The sequence below is a fragment of the Kryptolebias marmoratus genome, linkage group LG17 (genome assembly GCF_001649575.2).
Source record: "Kryptolebias marmoratus isolate JLee-2015 linkage group LG17, ASM164957v2, whole genome shotgun sequence".
Classification (NCBI taxonomy): domain Eukaryota; kingdom Metazoa; phylum Chordata; class Actinopteri; order Cyprinodontiformes; family Rivulidae; genus Kryptolebias; species Kryptolebias marmoratus.
In genome coordinates, this window is record NC_051446.1 from 23,481,347 (window position 1) to 23,503,299 (window position 21,953).

General features: G+C 44.6%; 2 protein-coding genes across 9 annotated transcripts in view; one reads left to right on the forward strand and one right to left on the reverse strand.

The window, feature by feature from the left end:
- LOC108248798 (leucine zipper tumor suppressor 2) overlaps positions 1-6,913 on the forward strand; it is a 25,711-nt gene extending 18,798 nt beyond the window's left edge. For 3 of the 4 annotated variants that reach the window (XM_017437785.3, XM_037980669.1, XM_037980670.1), the window contains 5 exons: positions 2,168-2,663; positions 3,080-3,676; positions 3,757-3,879; positions 4,137-4,283; positions 4,404-6,913. In XM_017437785.3, coding sequence (XP_017293274.1) covers positions 2,196-2,663; positions 3,080-3,676; positions 3,757-3,879; positions 4,137-4,283; positions 4,404-5,111 — 2,043 coding nt within the window. In that variant the 5' untranslated portion in view covers positions 2,168-2,195 and the 3' untranslated portion in view covers positions 5,112-6,913. The remainder of the gene's footprint in view (positions 1-2,167; positions 2,664-3,079; positions 3,677-3,756; positions 3,880-4,136; positions 4,284-4,403) is intronic. The other variant, XM_017437802.3, reaches the window with a different exon arrangement.
- The window catches only part of LOC108248769 (PDZ domain-containing protein 7), a 21,697-nt gene extending 1,850 nt beyond the window's left edge, over positions 1-19,847 (reverse strand). Inside the window, exons 1-19 of one of the 5 annotated variants that reach the window (XR_003040124.2) lie at positions 19,647-19,846; positions 19,401-19,480; positions 19,156-19,251; positions 18,842-19,067; positions 17,595-17,732; positions 17,328-17,502; positions 17,063-17,239; positions 15,644-15,791; positions 13,952-14,012; positions 13,691-13,868; positions 12,439-12,668; positions 11,293-11,460; positions 11,017-11,132; positions 10,835-10,926; positions 10,585-10,676; positions 10,389-10,460; positions 9,019-9,540; positions 8,602-8,702; positions 7,347-7,563 (exon numbers count right to left, since the gene is read on the reverse strand). Coding sequence is in view for 1 of the 5 variants with exons in the window: in XM_017437746.3 (XP_017293235.1) it covers positions 7,402-7,563; positions 8,602-8,702; positions 9,019-9,540; positions 10,389-10,460; positions 10,585-10,676; positions 10,835-10,926; positions 11,017-11,132; positions 11,293-11,460; positions 12,439-12,668; positions 13,691-13,868; positions 13,952-14,012; positions 15,644-15,791; positions 17,063-17,239; positions 17,328-17,502; positions 17,595-17,732; positions 18,842-19,004 (2,595 nt within the window). In the remaining 4 variants the exon portion in view is untranslated. Of the gene's footprint in view, positions 1-6,640; positions 7,564-8,601; positions 8,703-9,018; positions 9,541-10,388; positions 10,461-10,584; positions 10,677-10,834; positions 10,927-11,016; positions 11,133-11,292; positions 11,461-12,438; positions 12,669-13,690; positions 13,869-13,951; positions 14,013-15,643; positions 15,792-17,062; positions 17,240-17,327; positions 17,503-17,594; positions 17,733-18,841; positions 19,068-19,155; positions 19,481-19,646 lie in introns of those variants that run through there. The other 4 variants (XR_003040125.2, XR_001809160.3, XM_017437746.3 and 1 more) reach the window with 4 other exon arrangements.
- Positions 19,848-21,953: the final 2,106 nt, after the last annotated feature.

Below are 21,953 nucleotides of genomic sequence, written 5' to 3' on the forward strand. Positions count from 1 at the left end.
CCCACCCACACACCCACACACACCCACACACACACACACACACACACACACACACCTGATCTGAAATAATGATCTGAGCAAAGCAAGATGCTTTGGTTTTTCCACCATAACACAAGTTTGAGAGTTTTAAAGTTTAAACACGGGTCGTCCCATTTCATGCAATGTAGACTTATTTGTGTTAAACATTGTCAGGAACTAATTAGTTTGAAACGTGTCCGATTGTCCAAGATTACAAGATTTATTGTAACTGTCAAAGAAAAGCCTTCAAATTCTCTGTTTTAACTCATCGTAGTGACAAACTGCAGCACCAGATTTGTTTCAGTCACTTGTGAGTCTCAGTAGGGATCAGCCAAATCACAGAAATGACTTTAAAAGCTCACTAAACTTACTTTGTGTGGTTACTCTGCTTTAGATAAGTCCCTGACCACCTTATTAACCATCTCCTCACTTCTTATCACTCGTAGGCGTGATATTGAGCTAAAGTTTGATGTTTCAGTAGCTGAGAGTCATTAACAACATCTACCCTGAGCATGATCCCATCACAGGAGATCAGGCATAACAACATTTTTAAGGTTGGAACCAAACAGCTACAACTCAGTTTAAAGCTGGTATGAAGATGGTGGGCGATATGCATTCCTTTAAGGAACACCAGTCCTTTAATTCTCATCATGATTTGTCTATATTTACATTCTGTTAGTGAGTAAATTCTTGCCTTCTTCTTCTTTTTTTGCTAGCCTGAAACTAGTCACGCCCGCATGTCGGATATCCTCACAGTGTGACTCACAGTGTTGATGTTTTTAGAGCCCAACAAGCTGAGCTGTTGTTTTATGTTCAGCATGACCTCATCATCACGCGTCCTGCTGCTCATTGTTCTTTACGCACGAGAATTCAGCATCCGGGAGACAAACTGTTGATTTCAGTCCCCCCCCCCCCGTGTTGTAACGTCAATATTTACCAGCGGTCCTGCGAGGCGGAAGGAGTGACTTTTCTTACATGGTTACTCAGGAATCTGGACCTCAGAAGTGTTGCAGCAGGTTGAACCTGTCTGCTCTTTGTGCTGGGCCTTTTGAGGGATTATCCACCAGCCGTGAACTTTGCAGTTGCTCTCGGGGCTGATAAGATGTGTGTCGCTGTCATGGAAAATACCAACAGTTTTACATCTCAAATCAAGACGCCTCCCTCTTGTTCTGCCTCCTGCCTTGGGATTCATGTGGCTGAAGTCCTGTTTGTGCTGCTCGGCTGGGTTTGGTGAATGTCCCGTCCCGGTTCTCCGTGTGTAGGCCACCACCGCCCCAGGATTCAGTCTACTGTAACCTCATTTGTTTAGCCTCCGTGATAAACATTCCTTGAAAGCATCCCTGTGGGAGTATATAAACGATCTGTTTGTACATAATGTGCCATTTGGCTTGTCGTTAGTTTCCTAGATGAGATCAGGAAATGTGACGAAAACGGATCTTTGTATCAGTTGTGAAGACGCTGCTAACAGTTTGTCGCTTTAAAAAGGCAGACAGGAACTGAACCCAAAATCGAAAGTCAGAAAGCCTGATTCCAGATTTCACGTTTTTTTCAGGATTTCCATAAACTTGGAAAATTAAAGGCATAGCATGTCTTTAAGGAATGCATAACGTCTGCTGCCTTTCGTGGCTTTCAGGCTAAAATCATACGCTAAGAATCAGATGATCTGTTGGCACCTGCAGTGTGTTTTATTGATGACTCTCAGCTACTACCACATCACATTTGATCTGTTAAACTGACTGAGTTACAGCAGTTTGTGTCCATTAGCTGTGGTGTCCATCTTGAATTGAGCCGTCTCCCAAAGTGAATCAGTTGTAAACGTACATCTGATGATTGTCTGAAAATTCATTAAAATCCAACCAGTGGTTCAGGAGATATTTTGCTAACAGTCAGAGTTGGATCCAATTGAGGCGGCAAAGTTTTAGAGCTCAGAATATGTTTTGGGTGTGACTCTCAGGTACGACTAGATCAAATCTTAGCTCAGTAACTCACTGAGTTACAGCTGTTTGGTAAAGTCACTTAGCAATGGCAGCCATCTTGAATGAAGTTGAATCCAAAAGTTAACGTACTTTCAATAGTACGTGTTGTAGAGATGGCCATCTTAAAACTTAATGTCTTTTGGCTCATGATGTTCCTTCTCTCTCCCTGTCAGTGCGAGTGACCCCCTCCGAGCTGCCACCATGGCCCTGGTTCAGGCTCTGCCCATATCTGCTGAGCCCCACAGCGGCGGAGCTCGCAGACGACACCCCTCTGGCCCTTCACCCCCCATCAACCCGCCACCCCTGACCCTGGATCCGATGGGCGCCGCCACCCGCCCCGGCCCCTACGCGGATTACCGCTCCGGCGTCGAGCTGGGGACCAGAGTCCGGCGGCCCGGTCCGGGAACTTCCTGCCTGGGCGCAGAGTCACCCCAGGATCCTCTGAAGAAACAGAGCTCCACCGGGTCCAACAGAGGCCCGGAGAAGGACAGCGTGAACGGGAACTATACTTATTTAAATAAGGACTATGTTGGTGACTGGAATGATAATCACGTTGCACCTCTCAGCCCGGGAAGTGATGTGGACGACGCTAAAGAAGGGTTAGGATTAAATGGGAATATGGGGGGACCTCCTCCAAGACTGATCCCAGTGTCGGGAAAACTCGAAAAGGTGAGTCTTCACGGGTTACGCCAACGGCAACATGAAGCAGTACATTCGGACAGCTGTAAAGGGAAAGTTGTCATGAACGAGTAGATGGGAAGATCTTGGCACATAATCGTTTCAGTTTCATGTTAAAATCTGACAGTTTTGATGCCTTAAATGAGAATGACGATGCTTGTAACCAGTAGGGATGAAGTCCCAGGCTCACAGGATGAGATGGGATGATATTTTTTAAAAAATGCTTTCGCAACAAACTCAACTGATTTCTGATTTCCCAGGAGGCTTTTCAGGCCTTAGAAAGGGGTCAAACTCAGTTTCATGAGGTTGTGAAATTGTGAAACAGCAGTTTTTAGATTTGTCAGTCCTATAATAGTTTAATTTTTCCTCCAAGCACTGAATGTAACATTTTCCCCCATTATTCCTAGAACATGGAGAAAACGGTCCTGCGACCCACCGCCTTCAAACCTGTCATTCCCAAGAACCGTTCTTCCATGCAGTACCTCTCTCCTCGCCACTGTGCCAACGCATCAGAAAGCCAAAACAATCTGAACCTGCTCAGCCCCGCCCACAGAGAGGTGTCGCCGTCCTGCTCCGAGAAATGCAGCTCCTACAGCGGAGGGCGGAACGCCAGCAACGGTAGCAGCCAGTCCTGCTCGCTGTCCGACTCGGGAAGAAACTCCCTCTCCAGCCTGCCGCCCTACAACAACGCCGGCTACGGTCTGGCATCAGGGGACGCCCCTGCAGGACACCTGGAGCCCGTGAAGAGCGTCCCGCCAGTCGGTGCGCATGGACAGTCCAACTCAGACAGCGGGCGCTCGTCCTCCAGTAAGAGCACAGGATCTGGATCTATAAGCGGCCGGGGGCAGCCCCTATCCGACAGTGGGTCCGGTGGGAGGTCTCCTGGTCCCATGGAGGGTTATGAAGGGGTGGTGAGAGACCTGGAGGACAAACTGAGGGAGCGAGAGCTGGAGCTGCAGCAGCTCCGAGACAACCTGGATGAGAATGAAGCTGCAATCTGTCAGGTTTGTAGAAGTCCAGACTCTCAGATCATCAGTTCTGTTCTGTAAGTTTAGAAGGATAATTGCTGCTTTGTGTCTCGCAGGTTTATGAAGAGAAGCAGAAGCGTTTTGAGCTGGAGCTGGAGGAGCTGAGGCAGAGCTGTGCTACGAGGATGCAGGTAGCTTCTCAGAAGGCCCAGCGTGCTCAGCAGGTGCTTCAGCTGCAGGTCAGAGCTTCTGACGCAAACCTTTATACTCCTCCTCATTCACCAGAGCAGACTGACGATCATTGCAGGCAAAGTTCATCACTCTGAGTGTAATAAGAAAATTTGGATCTGTTTAAAACAAAAAAAACTGGGCAAGCTTGATCTTCTGAGAGAGATTACATTTCCAGATTAAAGATCAGGCATTTGAAATCTGTATGTCAGTGATCATTCGTTGTATTATAGGTTTGTAAATGGTGTTTTGTGGATCGTGACTTCAGGTTTACCAGCTCCAGCAGGAGAAGAAGAAGCTGCAGGAGGACTTTGCTCAGCTTTTGAAGGAGAGGGAGCAGCTAGAGGAGCGCTGCACCTCCTACGAACACGAGAAGATCCAGCTGGGCCCTCGGCTGGAGGAGACTAAATGGGAGGTGAGCAGAGGATCGATCTTTGTGCTCTTTATCATTTGTTTCTTTGAGCCCTCCTCCCACTTTGATAGACATTATAATTAGGGGCTTGTTGGGGTTTCGTTATGACTTCTCTCCGCTCAGGTTTGTCAGAAGTCGGGTGAGATCTCTCTGCTGAAGCAGCAGCTGAAGGAGGTGCAGAACGAGTTAGCTCAGCGCGTGGGAGAGATTGTCTCCCTGCGGGGTCAGCTCAGAGACACCCGCGGCGAGCTGACCAACACCCAGGTGCTGCTGCAGGAGGCCCACGGCACAAACCGCACACGCACCATGGAGCTGGAGGTGTGCGAAAACGAGCTCCAGCGCCGAAAGAGCGAAGCCGAGCTGCTCAGAGAAAAGGCGGGACGCCTCGAGGGTGAGCTGGCTAACCTCAGAGACACCTTGGCCAATCAGGCGACGGCAAACAGACAGTTTCAGGTGTTCCAGCAAGCCGAGGAGCACCTGCTCGCCTACGAGAGCGACGAGGCGAAGGCCCAGCGGCAGAGCAGCACCGAGGCCCTGCAGAACATGAAGGTGCAGATGGACAGGTTGAACTCTGAGCTGGTCTTTGAGCGCAAGAGGGTCGAACAGCAGGAGGGGAGTTTTGAAGAAGAGCGCAAGATCTGGCTGGAGGAAAAGGACAAAGTAATCCGCTACCAGAAGCAGCTGCAGGAGAACTACGTGCAGATGTACCGCAGGAACCGGGAGCTGGAGCAGCTCCTGCAGGAGCTCAGTTTGGAACTGGAGAGCAGAGAGGACGACGAGGGCAGCGGCAACGAGATCAACTTTGACGAAATTGCTGCGACAGAAATCTGATTCTCACAGTTTGTATTTGCACTATAGTCTGCTATATGTTTTCCCTCGTTTGATCTAAATGGAAACAAAAAAGTGTTTCTGAGTTAACAAGCAGCCACGCTTTAACGCCGTTTGACCTTTAAATGCCATCAGTTCTCTCTTAATGTCTGTGTTTGCACTGACAAGACTTCAGAGTCCTGGTGATTTCTCACTTTTAGAAGTTTAGGTCTGAGTAACTTCCCTCAACCTTTCACCCTCCTCGTCCTCCTCCTGTGACGGTTATGACTCCACCGTCCCCTGCTGCGTTCAGAGCGCTACACTCCCACTCCGACTCGTTCGGACGGCGCCGTTGTCAGCTTGCAGTGAACGTGTCAACGGCACTTCCACCGTGTCCTCGTAAGAGTAAGTGAATTTGAGCTCTGTTACGTCGGTGGCTGCGCTCTGGGTGACACGGACGGAACCGTGTTAATGTTCTCGCAGCTCGCCAGACCAGAAACGTGCGTTTGTGTAAACGGCGTCACGAACAAACTATAAACCACCGACAGTTCTCTGCTTGAGTTGCTATCTCACTGGGCTGCGGCTGTAGGAGATGCAGGAGGAAATCAACAGTTTTTAGTTGCAGTTTCACTGAATACTGAGCGTTTGCAACCAGCGTGTCATGTGACCTCATTTTAAACAGAAAAGCAGAAAAGGCTGTGATGATCACGTTCTATCGTGGGTCCAAACTGTGACACAAGCCCTGCTTTTCAGCCATTAAACCTGGACACCAATCCTTCACAATAAAAGCTGCAATGATTTCTGTAGCTGCTCGTAGCCACCAGCGGATGGAAACGTTTACACAAGTTGCAAACTGTGAACGTCACTTTTCTTCTAAACTCTGGCTTTCTAGGCAGACAGTGTCATACGTCTGTCCGAGCACGTTAACATTAAATAATAACTGATCTGACATTTTAAGAGATTCAGAATCATTCATGTTCGCATCACAATGCAACAAAAAATGGATTGTAGCCCCCGCTTTGCTTTAAAAACTGATCATTAGTTGTTTGTGTGGTTTTTAATCCTGAACGTTGACCAGACTGCTTCCCCTCTGCGACGCTCGCGGGGAAATCGAGAACCACCGTGGACGTTCTGCCTCACCACCAGTTTCAGCCCAGTGAGATGTTGGCTTCACAGGAAAAGTAAAACAAACTACTCTTTAAATGCGCTCCTTTGTTCTGCGGGCCTAAATCTTTAATTATTTTATAATTATAGAGTATCTGATTAGTCCAAAGAACAGAAAATAGCCTGGGGAAAAAAGAAGGTATTTGGTTAAGCTGGAAAGTCTATGGTAGTAAATTTCTACACTTACTGTGACTTTGTATAAAGTTATAAATAAAGTCACCTACGAGTCAGTCACCCAGGGAAATTAAAGCAGCAGCAGCTGCAAAATCTAACTTTAACTTCACTCATTAAACCTTCTGTTGTGGATTTATTTGGGCTTTTCCAACAAATAGGAGCACGTTATCTCACTGAAGCACAGTCATGGTTGGTTCTGGGTCAAAGCTGAGCTGCGTTTGAATTTTATGTATCACTGAAACTGAGCTTCTTGCACTGACAGATGTTTTGGAGTAAAGTCGCGCGACTTGTGTCCACTTATTGTTACATAAACTTTTATTTTAGTTCCCCGTATAACAGATAAAGACGTGTTTGTTTGACCGAACCTTCTGTAAATAATCTTCTGCTCATCTTAAATCAAACGGACACAAAAAAAAACCTAAAGCATAACCACTGTGAATAGACCAAAGCAATGTCGAACGCGTTCTCCTCCCTATAAATATAAAACCTGTACATTAATGTTTGTGTGGAAGTTTGTTTCAGTTCCTCAGATTGAATTTTATAACCTGCAATATTTGTATGAAGACATTAAATGTATATTTTCATGCTGTACATTTCTTGAACAAACCCACTGTGGTTGTAATTAAAAACAATTTAACTTCTGTTTTTTATCGTGTAGAACATTGTTTATTGTAAGTTTGGACCAGTAAGGATTCAGCATTTTGCTTTTAATTCATATTTACATTTATTGCCAAGATTTCAAGCTTTGCTGTGAGTCCAGGTTTATTTCAGATCTTTGCGAGGCTCGAGTCTGCCTCCTGCAGGTTAAAAAGGTCATTACAGCGCAACTCCACGCACCATATTCGTAATTTGAATACAGGTTTTACTTAATCTAGCATTATTTGTAGTGGGTTTTTCCAGATTAATGGCAGAGTTACATACCTGACCTCTATGGTGCAGAAGGCGTCTAATCACCGGGTATAAAAAAAAAACAAGTTCAAACTCTGTCTCCGTTTCGAAGGTTTTTGGGAACTTTGAGCACGAACTCCATGGGGTCTTTGGCCTTGTTGCTGAAGGCTTTCCGGATGATGTCCACGGCGTGTTGGTGGGTAACTCCTTGGAGGGAAACTCCGTCCACAGAAACCAGCTCAAATCCAGCCTGAGACACAAAAACAGGAATTATCGTCCCCCTCACCACACGGCGGAGCTCATCCGTCAGGTTTACATCCTCCTCGACCATCGTTCACCTGCTTTGGGCTGCATTTGTTTAGACCTCTAATCATTCTCTTTACCAAATAAATCTGCGAGTCTCCTACCGCAGGCTATCCTGATGGTTCTGTTCAGCTGCCATTATACTCCGTAAGAAGTCGGATCGTGGTCATGTGGTTGCGAGCAGTTTGTTTTCGCCCACACCTTTCATCGTCCTCCTCCTTACAGCCTTAAAATGAGTTTCTTCTCAGCTCTCCTGTCCTCGTACAGATTGTTGCTTCCCTCACTGCGACCAGTTGTGTTCATTAAACCGACTGAGACGGAACACGCCGAGAAACGAAGGGAACGTGTCCCGACACCACCAGGCCGAGGCGCACTTCCTCCTGCCATTTTTAGGTTTGTAGATTTATAAGTTTTGCTGGAACAGTCGAAAAGATGGCTGCATTTTCTAACAGCCTTGGTCAGCTTTTTTTTTTAAAGATTTGGCCATAAAGGCTTAAACTTAATCGCAATTTTAAATCAGATTATCTTAGTTTAAAACTCTGGCGTGAAAGGCCTTAAACTTAACGACGGCACTATTAACTGAAAAAAAAAACATTACTCCACTGTAAGGAGAGCAGAATGTGATATATCATCTTTGAAAGCTGTGACATTTTCTTTGCTCCTCTTTATCCTGTCAAAGATGCACAGAAAACTTTAATGTTTCAGCCACCAGCATTAAATCAGGTGTGTATTTTAGTGTGAATGCATGATATTTGGAAATATAACAGCCTACTGAGCTCCAAAAGTCTTTTATGATTTAATATTCCACTAAATAAGAGAAACTTATCGTTCAGCTCTACTGTGAAAAAAGTTCAAACTTTAACAAAAAAAAAATAGGAATTCATTTAAGTTCTTGGACTCAAAAAAACTTTCCTGAAACTGTGACAACGAAAGAAAATATATTTAATCATAAATAATGTGTATGACAGAGAATAATAATAAATACCTTGAGTACTTCACAAGTGGAGGCAGCTCCTCCAGGAAAGATCTTCTCGATCTTCACCATCGGCTGAAGCTTCGACTCCATCCCTCCAGATATACTGATCCCTGCAGCGTCACAACAATGAGGTGTCGTTTATAAAACTATAAAAACAATAACCCTGATGAGTTACAGCAGGGGAGTCCAGTCCTGGTCCCGGGGGGCCACCATCCTGCAGGTTTCAGGTGTTTCTCTGCTCTGAATGACTGAGTGATTAGCAGGACTCGAAGAGCAGAGAAACACCTAAAACCTCTAAAACCTGCAGGATGGTGTTCTTTCAGGAGCAGGATTTGGACCCCCCTGTGTTGCAGCAGCTACAGTTAAAAAGCTGAAAGCAGGAGCACCTCAGATGTTATGTTTCTGGAACACTTCGAGCAGATTTACCCAGAGACTGTTTGGTTTTGGAGATGCCGACGCTCCGGAGCTGATGCTCCTCCTCGGAGCCGTTGAGTCCGTTTTGGAAGCCGTTCACCTGCTGGTCCCGACTCGTCCCGAACACCTGAGACAACGGGGGCCGGCTCCGACGGTTTGCGCTCTGCAGCATGAACATTTTGCCCGCGCCTCCGCTCTGCTCCTCCCTGCTTCTGAAAGGACTCCGCCCCCGCTGCGTGTCCCGGGTCGAGCGGATCGTGTTGATGTCCGTGCGGAGAGGAGGGCGGGGGTCGCTGCTGCGGGCCAGCAGCCAGTTGGGGGTCACCGTCCTGGCAGAGGGGGGTCTGAGGTCTCGGGGCTCCGGGTCGTACCCATCCACAGGTACGTCCAGCAGAGACGTGAAGGACCCGGAGGTCTTGGGTTTCCCACTGGAGCCCTGGGAACCAGTCAGGCTGAGCTTCTCCAGCTCCTCCAGCAGGTGGCTCTCCTTCTCCACCTCCTCAGCGCTGTGGAGCTCGAAGCCTCCTCTGAAATCTGGAGGAGGAAAGTGTTTTTTTAAAAACAATCAGAAATCAAGATAATGGAAAATAAAAGCAGAATAAAAAAACTTTGACACTTAATTGTGTGAATTCTGATTCAGCATTCAAACTACTGCGATCCTGTTTATTATTTTTCCAACTTCTTTATTATTATTTATTATTATTTTAACCGTTCGTATATCAGATCGTTTAGGAGATGGGTGCTTTGAATTTTGGTTTTTGTAACTTTTATACTTTTCAAAACACATTCTTCCCTCTAATTTTCCCAATTTAAATAGATTGATTTCGCTTTAAATCCTCCAAAACCTTCCTCAGCTTATATTACTGCCAATTACATCCTTAATGCTGATTTTACTAATCCTGGGTTTGTTGCTGCTAATACTGCTGCTGCTACAGCTGATTCTACTAATCTGAATAAGACTACCGCTAATGCTAATAATGCTTATATTTCTAATGTAAATACTGCTAGGGTTTGGCTACTTTAAGCTTGAACGATTCAGTTTCAGCTACTTCAGATACTTCCAAGTCGTCAATCATCGCTCAGCGTTCACTCAATATTTTCATTTAAAAAATGCATTTTCTCTCGTCACAATTAATGCTTCATATCTCACAATTCTGACTTGAATAATTTTGTTTTTAACCCTTCTAATTTGTCCTTTCCGGGGTGGTGTTTCTTTTAAAATGCTCAATAAAAGCTTAGTGGTGTCGCTAACAACACAATACAAAATATATTTCTATGGAGGAATAAAGTTCGAGCTTCAGATAAACTGAAGTGAGATTTATTGGAGGACGTCACAACAAACGTTCAGTGAAACGAAGCGATATTAAAGTGGAGGTTCTGACCCGGGATGGGAGTGATGAGGTGCCGTTTGGGGGCTCGGCCTGAAACGGGAGATCGAAGAGGAGGAGTTCGGACTGCGGAGCAGAGACGGGACAGGAGTTAAAACTCAGAATGAAGTAATTATATAAACACAGATTCAAAGCTTTATTAGGATCGTGATGAAACTCGGACACCTTTCTGTTTGACCCCGGCGCTCACCTGAGCGATATTTGAGGATGTCGTAGGCTTCGATTTCAACCGCAGTCACAACACTGTTGAACAAACTCAGATCAGACGGTGGGAGCAGCATTCTGGTCATAAAAACAGAAAAAAATACTGAGTTGTTGCACCTATTAGCTTACAATTCAACGTCCTTTAGCCTCTTACTGTGGAACATTTAGAGCCATAAAACCGAGACTGTTTATGTCAGTCATTATATCAAAGAATAAATAAATAAGTTCCTCTGTACCTGATTTCCCTCAGCAGCAGCAGCTTTTCAGGTCGGTCCAACACGACCAGCAGGTGGCGAATCAAGTTCTCCACCGAGCGTTCTGCTACGTACTGAAGGAGCCGGATTACATTTTGTTATATTTATTCACTGCCTGCATTTAGAGCTGATATGTGGATAAAGGTGAGAGCAAAGCTTGCTACCCTTCGGCACGCCTTCATCACCGCAGCCACCTCCTCCTCGGTCAGCAGCCTGCGGGACATGTCCTCCACCACTCCGAGCATCTCCGAGTTCGGCGTCGAGCTGAGCTTTTGTCCCGCTGAGAACAGATTTATAAATCAAACTACGTTTCCTCTTTTAAAGATGTCTGCTTCAGTTACTTTCATCCTCAAGAGCTCCATTGTGTGGACAAAAACACTCCTTTTTATGTCCGCACAGAGATGCTGTTCAGAAAAGCCTGAGCAGGAAGTTGCAGCTACCTTTGCCGGATGAGTCCGCAGACGGCGACTTGGACCGTCCGCTGGAGGCGTCCCTCCTGCGTCCTCCTCTGAACAGCAGGTTGACGAAGGTCTTCGATCGCTGCAGCGTGCTCTTCTCCTCCGGGTCCTTACCCTTCTTCTTCTTCTTCTCCTTCTTCTGCTTGATCTCTGAAGGTGCAGAAACAGGAAGTCAGGAGTGCAGGGCAGCATGCAGGAGGGACAGATGGCTTCAATGTGGAGGTGGAGTGCATCGAGGATCGGCTCTGAGCTCCTTCTTGATTGTTTCTGATGGACAGACTAACAGATGAGGGCAGGCAGGAACCCCCCGTGGACTGATCTGTGGTGAGAACAGGGAACAGGTGGAAGAGAACCTGGAGAGGTGGAGGTATGCACCTGAAAGACAGAGTACCTGTGTGTGAATGAGAGGGAGGCAGGTGGAACAGTGAGGCTACAAGGTCAGAGGTCACAAAGGTGCAGGACTTCAAGGACTTAGGGTCCTTCTGTCCAGGAGGACGGGGAGTGTGGTAAAGATGTGAAGAGGAGAGTCCAGGCAGGATGGAGTGAATGGAGACAAAAGGGTGGCAGCAAAGGTCAAAGGTCAAAGGAAAGGTTTACAGACGGTGGTGAGAGCAGCCATGTTTGGTTTGGAGACAGAACAGGAAGTGTCAGAGCTGAAGATGTTGAGGTTCTCCTTGGGAGGGACGAGGATGGACAGGATTAGGAATGAGGACATCAGAGGTCCAGCACAGGTTGAAGGACTGGGAGACAAAGTTAGAGAGGACAGACTGAGACAGTTTGGACGTGCAGAGGAGAGGAGACATATACAGATGCAGTTAGAGAGGACATGGAGGGAGTTGGAGGACAGAGGACACAGAGGACAGAGTTAGATGGAGGAGGACTCGCTGTGGAGACCCCTGAAAAGAGAACAGCTGACAGGACACGAAGAAGAAACATCAAATCGTTCGGCTCATTCAGGAGACGGGTGCTATGACTTTTGGTTTTTCTAACTTTTCAAAATATTAAACTTTATTTAAAAATATTTCCCCCCATAATAAAACATTGTCTCAGCAAACCGGCTGCATTTTTGTCTTTTGAAGCTACTTTTATTTTGTAACTAATGTTCTGCTTCTTTTAACGCAGACCGACCTGCTACGGTGACCTGGCTCTGCGACCTGCTGATGGGCCGGCTGGGCCTGCTCAGCGCCAGCAGCACGGCCGTCTTGGGCGACTCTTTCCACCGCCCGCCGTCCTCCCCGCGGATGGCGGTGTCTCTGAGCAGAGTGGTGGGTCCCAGGCTGCAAGTGGTGTCTGCGGCGGACATCCTCTGGGACGGCACGTCCGTCTGGATGGCCGTCTCTGTCAGCTCGGACTCAGACCTGGACAGAAAAGTAAAAAAAATATGTTTATTGATAGAACAACAATTCACAAATAAAGTCATCTTGTTGCAGAAGAAAGGAAAGAGGTCAAATAGAATCAGATCCAATCAGATCCTGATGCTTCGAAGTCCTCTTCTGTGTTTGACTTGAGTTCAAGATGGCTGCCACAAATAACTGACCTTACAAAACAACAACAATGGCCACGACTCAATCAGTTCGACAGATACGGATCTAATATTTGGCGTGGTAGTAGCTGAGAGTCACATACTCCAAGTGCTACTCATAGGGTGAGAAGTCAACCCATTTATTAGCCTGAAATGTCTTCTTTTGTCCTCCAGTTGTCCACTTTCCTTTTATTGAAGACATTTTATTGTTTTCAAATCCTCCATCTGATAAACTTCAAAAATGATACACAGTTTGTTGAAATTTGGTGATTTTTCACAAGACTGATTTCATTGGGAATCTCCAAGATTCGCAATGACGCTAAACATTATACGAAGGGATTTCCCGGCACTACTGAAGCCAGCAGAGAGAAATGATGAATTTCAGAGGAATTTTTGAAGACATACCTGTTAGAAAACTTCAATTTAAAAGGTAATTTAGAAGGATTTATCTGCCATGTGGACAAATTTTTAAGCAAATTTAAATTACAGCACAACTCAAATCCATATTTTCATGTTTTTTTTGCGCTGCAGCCTGTGCTCATTCAGACTCATTTTGCAGCACGGGTCACACGTGCTGAAGAAGTCCAAAGAAAAGCTTTTAAAGATCTTCAGAAAGCCTGGAAAACTATTACACTTTAAAACATTACAAGAAAGTTTGGCTCCTTGGAAGCAAAGTGTAAAATATTAGGGGTGATTTCTAACTTTTACACAAGATATATCTCTTAAAATCAAAACCCGAACTTTAGCAGCGGCTCAATGATAAGATCTGGACTAAACTTGTGTGTCTGTCACGTGATTCAAGCCAACTTTTCTTTGAGTTCTGCTGAATAATAATGGAATAAATGAGTTCCCTCTGACCTCAGGTCCTCAGTGGAGATGCAGACGTCCACCATGTCTGAACCGAAGGGCAGGCTGGGCGGGAACATGACCTGAGACAGGCCGCTCAGAGAGCTGACCGGCGTCCCGGAGGACAGAGAGGACGTCGACGAGTTGGAGTCTGAAGCCTGGGAGGACGACTGCTGGGTACCGTTGGCCACTGAGTCGGAAACATGAAAGATCGTTTAATTATTTGAACGCCCCGACTGCCCTGATCCTCCAGGCAAACACAGAACTACATACATTTATTGAGCCACCTGTATTCTGCCACCATTTCCTTGTAGGCGGGGTATCGTCCTGCTTCCTGCGGAGACACAGCCACGGATATCCAAATGAAACACAAGGAAGACCCTGAAACGTTTATGGGATTTGAAATATTTGATAAAAAGAAAAAAAAAACTGCAAAATATAAATTCTTCAACTAAAAACACAACTTTCTAGTAACCTTTGGTAGCTGCTTTCTATCGTTTCGGAGTGTTTTTGTTTTCGTTCACACTCTCTATGGTTTAATCAGCACCTGATCCTGCTGCCTGGTGAATAATGCACAGGGCCGGGATATTCTTCACAGCACGAAACCCAAGCTGCAACAAAGCACAGCGAGCGAGGAATATGACGACTGCACGCCAGCTGTCAGAGCGGCCGCAGAAACGACCACCGCTCAGAGACGTGAGCTCGGTCCTCACGTGTGGCAGAAGTAAAGGGTCAGGAAGTTAACACCACGGCAGGTCGGCGAACCGCCGAGGTAACACAAGAAACGAGTCGGTTGGGAACGTGACACTTCCTCTTCAGCTCGTCCTTAACGCCACGTTCAGCCTCAAGTTTTTTTATTCTAACAAACTGCAAAAACATGAAGGCTGCAGGAGATTCATGGCACACTTTCACTGTTATCTTTAACATCAAACTACTTTACAACCCCACCTCTGAAAGAACTAGTATATTGTGTAAATATAAATAAAAACAAACTGTAATAATCTGCACATCTCATAAACCCATATTCTACTCACACTGGAGCAAAGTAAACATATCAAATGTTCAAACTAAACACATCTGAAATAAGTTGGGCCAGGGGCAACAAAAGGCTGTAAAAATAAATGGAACAACTAAAAAATCTGAATCTGACAGAAGTAAAGATGAGCGGAGGTTCAGTCTGCAAAAATGTCTAAAAGTAGTGGAACAATTTCAGAATAACTTTGAATCTCCCACCATCTACAGTTTACAATATCATCCAAAGATTTGAAGAGACTGTAGAAACCTCTGAGGTCAAAGGTCAAGGCTGGATGTTGGTGATCCAGGTTCTGGTTCTGTTCTGCTCAGGAACATTGTCTGTACACCGTGCCGTCCACAAATGCTGCTTAAAGCTCTATCAGGCAAAGAAGAAGCCAGATGTGAACAGATGTGTCTCCTCTGGATCAAAGAGGAGAACTGTTCTGAGGTCAGCCTGCCTCTCTGATGGTATGGGGGTGCATTAGTGCCTCTGGAAAGGATCTGCTCCCATCCAGGACTGTTGAACAGACAGAATCCTCTACAGACAGAATGGGACAACATTCCCTCTAAAACCTCCAGCAGCTGCTCTCCTCATGTCCAGATGTTTACAGACTGATGGGAGAAGAAGAAGAGATGATTCACAGAGGGAGACATGATCATCACAACTTTTTTGAGATGTGCTGCTGCCATAAAATTCAAAATTAACATTTGATATGCTTATGTTCCTTTGGGAATAAAACGTGGGTTTATGAGATTTGTAAATCAGCGCTTTCTGTTTTTATTTACATTTTACACAACATCCCAACTTCTTCAAAACTGGGGGTACATTTACCTGCTGGAACAGTATTTGTGTGAACATCGTCCATGACATCAGGGTATTTGTCCGTCATATTCTCTGACACCTGTTGCGTTCTGCAGCAGATGGTGAAGAACGAAGCGCCGCAGCCTCACCTTGATGGTCAGCATGATGTGAGTGTGGCTCTTCAGCACCTCCACAGCACTGCTGTGGCTGATGTCCTCGAAGCTCACTCCGTTGGCAGCCAGGATCTGGTCTCCCATCTTTATTCCGTTCTGCTCGGCCAGACCGCCTGGATCCAGTCTGAGACCAAGACACACGAGGGACGAAAAGCTGAAACGCTTCAACACGCTTCTATAAAGCTGTTAAACCAAACGGTGCTTGGGATGTTTTTAAATTTTATATAGATGTTGAATCATTATAAATAAGGGTGTTAGGATTGTGAGGGAGCAACCTGAAAATAACAATGATTTAAACATCTACTTGGTGGCCCTGTATCCGTTTTTGTACTGTACACAAGCAAAAAAAGGAACTGAAGAGTTTTAAAAAACTTTTTCATGTTGTTGTAACTGCAATCAAATCTTCTGACAGCAGTCAACACATTAATGGCAACAAGTTGGTGAGTTTTACTGATATTAAGATAAAATTTGGAGGGTTAGTAGCTGAGAGTCATTCACAGCACATACTTCAAAGCGCTAAAGTGGTCTAAATGAGGTCTTGATAGTTGGTTTTTAGATAGTACATAGCATTTTTTAAGCAAACGCTGGATGATTTGCTGCAATGATCAGACAAAAACTGGACAGAAAATGAGTGAAAAAGGAGCCAAGATTAAAAAGAAAAACAAATATTGACAGACATTAAGACAACCTGGAGAACTGCTGATCAAAACCACTTTAAAGAATTATAAAAGTGTCTGGTTTCTTGAAAAGAGAGTAAACCTGTGATCAGTAATGACAAATTCATCTTCCTTTGATTGGTGTTAGATTCATCGAAGCATACTTTTTTTGTGCATTTTCACTCCTTCTGCACATTTTATACAATTAGTTATTCATCCAAGAAAACCACATTATTATTTCTTTGTGTCAGGAAGGCTATCCGGCGTAAAACACATGCAAGCTCATCCAAGCGACACCATGCCGGATCGGTCGAGACCCGAGTTAACAACGACCAAACAGGGTGCCGGCTGAAATTGGGCTACTGTTAGTCGAAGACGAGGAGGAGAGAAACGTGCCGGGAGGCAGAGGGAGGAGAGGAAAGTCAAGAATTTAGGACTGAGGGTAGCAACTCTAAACGTAGGAACAATGACAGGGAAAGGTAGATAGCTGGGTTAGGGTTAGATGTTAGAGATGCAGCTGCCAGGAAAAAAACAAAGTTTGAGAGATCATGGAGGGAGTTGGAGGACAGAGGACGCAGAGCATAGAGTTAGATGGAGGAGGACACGCTGTGGAGATCCCTGAAAAGAGAACAGCTGGAAGAAGATGAAGGGATTGTTTCTTTTAAACTTTTCCCTTTCTTTGTAAATCTTTGTACGTTTTGTTTCCAAGCCTCCTGTTCTCAGTGGATTTGGGACCTACTTGGAGACATAGATGCCCAGACCGAACTCCTTCCCCCCTCGTATATTAAAGCCCAGGCAGTAGTCGTCGGAGGTGGTGTAAAGGTGGACGATCCTTTGGAGGGCGCTGCCTGAGCTAACCTCCGAAGGTGTCCGCCCGCTCTCCTCCACCACCATGCGCCGGTGGATCAGGTCCACCCTGAAAAATTAACATCAGAAGAAAATTGATTACATTTGTATTTATTCTTGAGTTTGAGGATTGTTTCCTTATGAGCAGAAGCGGTCACCATGTCGTTTTCTCTTTGGAATAGCGGATGCCGGGGACTTTCCCGACCCGCCTCACCACCATCCTCAGCCTGTGGTTGCCCGTCAGGACCTTCACAGCGCTGCTCATGGTGATGCTCTCCAGGCTGATGCTGTTCACCTCCACCAGTTTATCCCCCACCAGCAGGCCGGCCTCCTCTGCCAAACAACGTATGAACAGAAGCGTGCGGCAGATCCCGCCGTCAGGCGGCAAAACCGGAAACAGAAGCTCCCGTTTTAGCGTCACTCACGTGCTGTGCTGTCGTCCTCCACTTTACTGACGAAGATGCCGAGGCCGTGCTCTGAGCCTCCACGAACGCTGAACCCGAGCTTCCCGTCCAAACTCTTATCCACCGTGATTGTATGGAGGTCCTCGCTATCATCTCCACCTAAAAACATCACACAGATCATCCAGCACAGAAGTACTCGACTCACTTATTCATCTAATTATTTCATCTTGTTTGTTGGTCAAATTAAAAACCATTTGAAGACAAAAAAATAGAATTTAGGCCATAAAAAATACAATTTTTCAAATGTTTCAACTGCGGTGAATATCTACATGCTTAAAGATGAGTTTAGACAAACTGCACATAAAACCTGAATCATGACGTTTCGCATTAGTTTCTGATCCTAAATGTAAAGTTCAGCATTTAATTGTTCATCTTGGTCATTCTGGAGGAAGAATTGACCATATTTGGCAGGAGGGTGGAGCTTGTGAGGGACGTTTACAGCTTAATTTGGGAAATATTTCTATCTTTGAAAACTCAAACATATTTAAATGATGGGAATGTTTTTACTTTGGATCTTGGATCAGCAGTAATTCAGTTCCTTGAAACATTTTTAGGGTTTCGCTGCTTTCTGACCACACGTCAGTGTTACACTGTTTGATCTGAAGATGTAACGCTGCAGTTAATTTACAGCATCCTCTTATAAATTCCAGCTGTTTACTGAACCGTTTAGTAACTGTAGGGCTCATCAGGTAATGTCAGTGTAGAGCAAAGCCTCGACTCTGTGGTCGATACTGTCATGTTTTTTAAATTGCTCACCTTTCACGAGACGAGCAATCATGTAGAGTAACTACCTGTCTGTTTGTAGCTCTGTTAGCAAAATACCCCATCAACTAGGGAACAGATTTTATTTAAGCCTTTAGGATGTAATCATAACATCAATGCTGCTCAAGATGGCTGCCGCAGACTAACAGATCACACAAGATCTCAGTTTAAAACTGTAAGATGCATGAAAACAGCAGACGTGTTCCTTCAAGGAACGCTGGTTTAATTTAAATGACGTTTCCATGATGTTTGGAGTTATTTATCAGCTGTGATAGTATTGTATTTTTTCCTCAAAAGGTGTTGAAGTCTGAGGCTTGTTAACAGTATTTTAGCCTCACGTTGTGAACTTACAGTCTGGTTTTGTTCATTAGGGACACTGAAACCAGAACGAAGCAGCGGTTGGTCCGCAGCAGGCTGTAATTCGCTCTGCACAGGCTGCTTCTTACCATCCACAGGAGAGTTGATGAGGATGACCCGACCCATGGGTGAGGAGGATCGGGTTCCCCGCCGGCGCTGCTCCTTCTTTCGTAGGAGGTTACGTGTAGCCGTGTGCGTCCCGTGGGTCCCGGGAGTCTTCTCCCTGCGGGACGGGTCTGATGAGAAAGCCATGGAGGCTGACGGGGTCTCCTTTCACACACACTTGACTGGGCGCTCAGCTCCAGGTGGAGGAATCTACAAGGAAGGTGACGCTCAAACGATTATGTGGGGCGATTCAATCACCTTTTTTTAACGAACGGCGAGCTGAGCGAATCCAACTCACTGATGCAGGTTGCTGTGCGACATGATAACAAACTCTGTGGCTTCCTGGAGTCACTCTTTGACTCATTCCTGCCCATGATGCACCTGTCTCACCTGTCTGAATGTCAAAAATGAACAAAAAGCATTGAAAAATCTAATTCACTGAGGTTTTTGACACCAGCAGGTGAGGTCAGAAACAGGATTTCATCGGTTTATTCACGGCAGAGTCACGTGGTGTCTCCATGGTAACGTGTCACTAAACTTAACCCGTGATAAGTCGGTCCACATGACGTCACTTTAGGGTTTCCCTGCAGACAAAACCCTGGACAGCGCCGGCTAAACTGCGCCTGCGCACAAAAGTAACTTTTAATCGTCAGAAAACACGTTTTATTTCAGGTTTTAACACCAAGAAACAATGTAACGTTGACTTTATTTACCATTAATGTCTTAAACATGTGTAACAAACGTAGTCGTGGGTAAAAAATGTTGTTTAATATCAAAAGAAACACTTACCCCACATTCTGAGTTCACAGCTAGCTAACCACGAACGCGGTTTTTCTTTTTTAGCATTTATCCAACTTAAAAACACAAAAATCGTCCAAAGTATCTTCTAAATCCACCCATCGTTGGTTAAAAACACTAAACCAACCGGAACCATTTCCACACCTGTGTTCATGGTTGTGAAAAACGCTTCAACACACCTAAAAGTGACTTTAAAAGTCCCGCCCCTAAGACCACAGCGATTGGCTGGACTGGTGCTGAAAGACAGGATATGATTGGACAACTCTCACGACAATCAAGTGGGCAACGTGTAGGCGCTTTTCAGAGGCCTGTTCGATTAACCTGCAAAAATAAAAACTGCAACTACATATTTAGTTGAAAATGATGGATTTTTTTATATAAGAGCTGCTTCTTTTAAAATAACTCAATTTAAAATTATTTTGGACTTTTATTGTGTGTTTCTTGATGTTTAAAATGAAACATTTGAAAAAATTTTTGTAGATTCACCAAAGAAATAAATAAAATTTGAGTCACACACATGTTGGGCTGAAAAATCACCTTTGATTGTTGTTTTTTAAATCATTTATAAGGAATTATGATCATTTGTAAAACCAACTGCTTTATAAATGATGACCATGTTAAAAGTAAACATCAGTAAATAATAAATCAAGAATATAATAATCATGACTCCATGAACCAAACACTGGACTGTATTGGCGAAATCAAGACATGGATGTCAGTGAACTTTTTACAGCTCAATATTTGAAAGACTGAGGTTGTGTTGTTTGGGTCCTTGAACACAACACCTGAGCTGGACAGAGACCTGAAGCTCAACGCTCAGGTCGAATCAGCGGTCAAGTCCATTTTTTATCATTTCAGACAACTGGCCAAGGTCAAACCTTTTCCATCACTTTGAGATTTTAACCCATGCTTTTGTCTAAATTTGTTGATTTTACTGCAGAGCACTTTATGTCGGGCTGAGCCAGTCGTCACTGGTACCAGAAAGCAAGAACACATCGCTCCAGTTTTAGCCTCATTAGATTGGCTTCCAGTTTGTTTCTGGATTGATTTTTTCCAGCCCCACGTTCCCTCATGCTCTCTCAGGTCGGAGGATCAGTTCCTGCTGGTCACATATTTAACACGATAAGCCAAGGGCCAGCATTATGAAAAGGATTATATAAAAGTAAAAATAATAAAGGGCATTAATCAAGAAAGCTGGAATAAGTCAAAAAATAAAAAAATATTTCCAGCATTTTTACCATTCATGAAATCAAAGTCTATAGTTTGAAGTCCTCCATCCTTGTAGCGTTTGGTCATATCTGTTTTCCTGATGTTGTGTATTTTTTTCTTCCAAATATAGCCAAAATTAGTTTGATTTTTTTTGTACCTTTATTAGGGAGATTAGGAGATAAATACATCTAGATTAGAATTCCATTTTGGTTTAAACCAAATAATCTGATGTTCTTTAGTAATCATATATTGGGTCTAGATTGACCTTTCTTAATCACCTCCGGAGCAGCAGAAAAAGTTGTTTTTTTTTTTGGTATATGGGGCCGGGTCATTTGTCCCAGCCCGGCCCCCGTCCCCGCAGATCCGGTCTTGTGCGAAATTCTGTTCCCCCTGTGTCGGGAGCGCGCATTGCAGCCAGAGAGGTGGATCCGGCGGATGAAAATATGATCTTTTTTCAACTTTTGTCTCTTAAGCCTGACAAATAAAAGTCAGTCAACAAACACAGGTTCCCAACACGTAGTGTGCATTTATAATTTTTCATTTCTGATACAAGAGGAGCGAAGTTAGCTGATAGCAGGGCACAAAAATAAAGACTTCCTGAAAAGATCAGAGAGTGTAGATTTTTTGGCAAATCCCGTTCTAATGTAAAATATGACAGATTACTGGATTAGGGAAATGTCTAGTATGCTATCACACATAATGTTTGAAAATTTGGAAACAGTTGCTTTTTATTTGCCAAAGTTATGGGGGGAGGAGAGAAGAGAATGGATATTTCAGCTGCCTGAAATAATCTGTTCCCCCTACATAAAATGGAAACAAATTAATTTACCTGCAAGTCCTTAACTGTGTTTAACCCTTTCATCATGAATCAGGTTAAGCAGTTGTGTGTTTACATCAAATTATTATTTAATTAAAAAACATTTAGTGGTTTAGTTAAATATCTTTGCTAACGTTTAGAGTTGACTCTGAATAATTAATGCCAACATTTTAAACAAAGATCACGAGCAGTTTGTTTGTGCTTAGATTATGTGTTTGGGATAAGTCTCGGCAACTACCACGCCAAGTTTGAGCACAATATCTGTACTACTG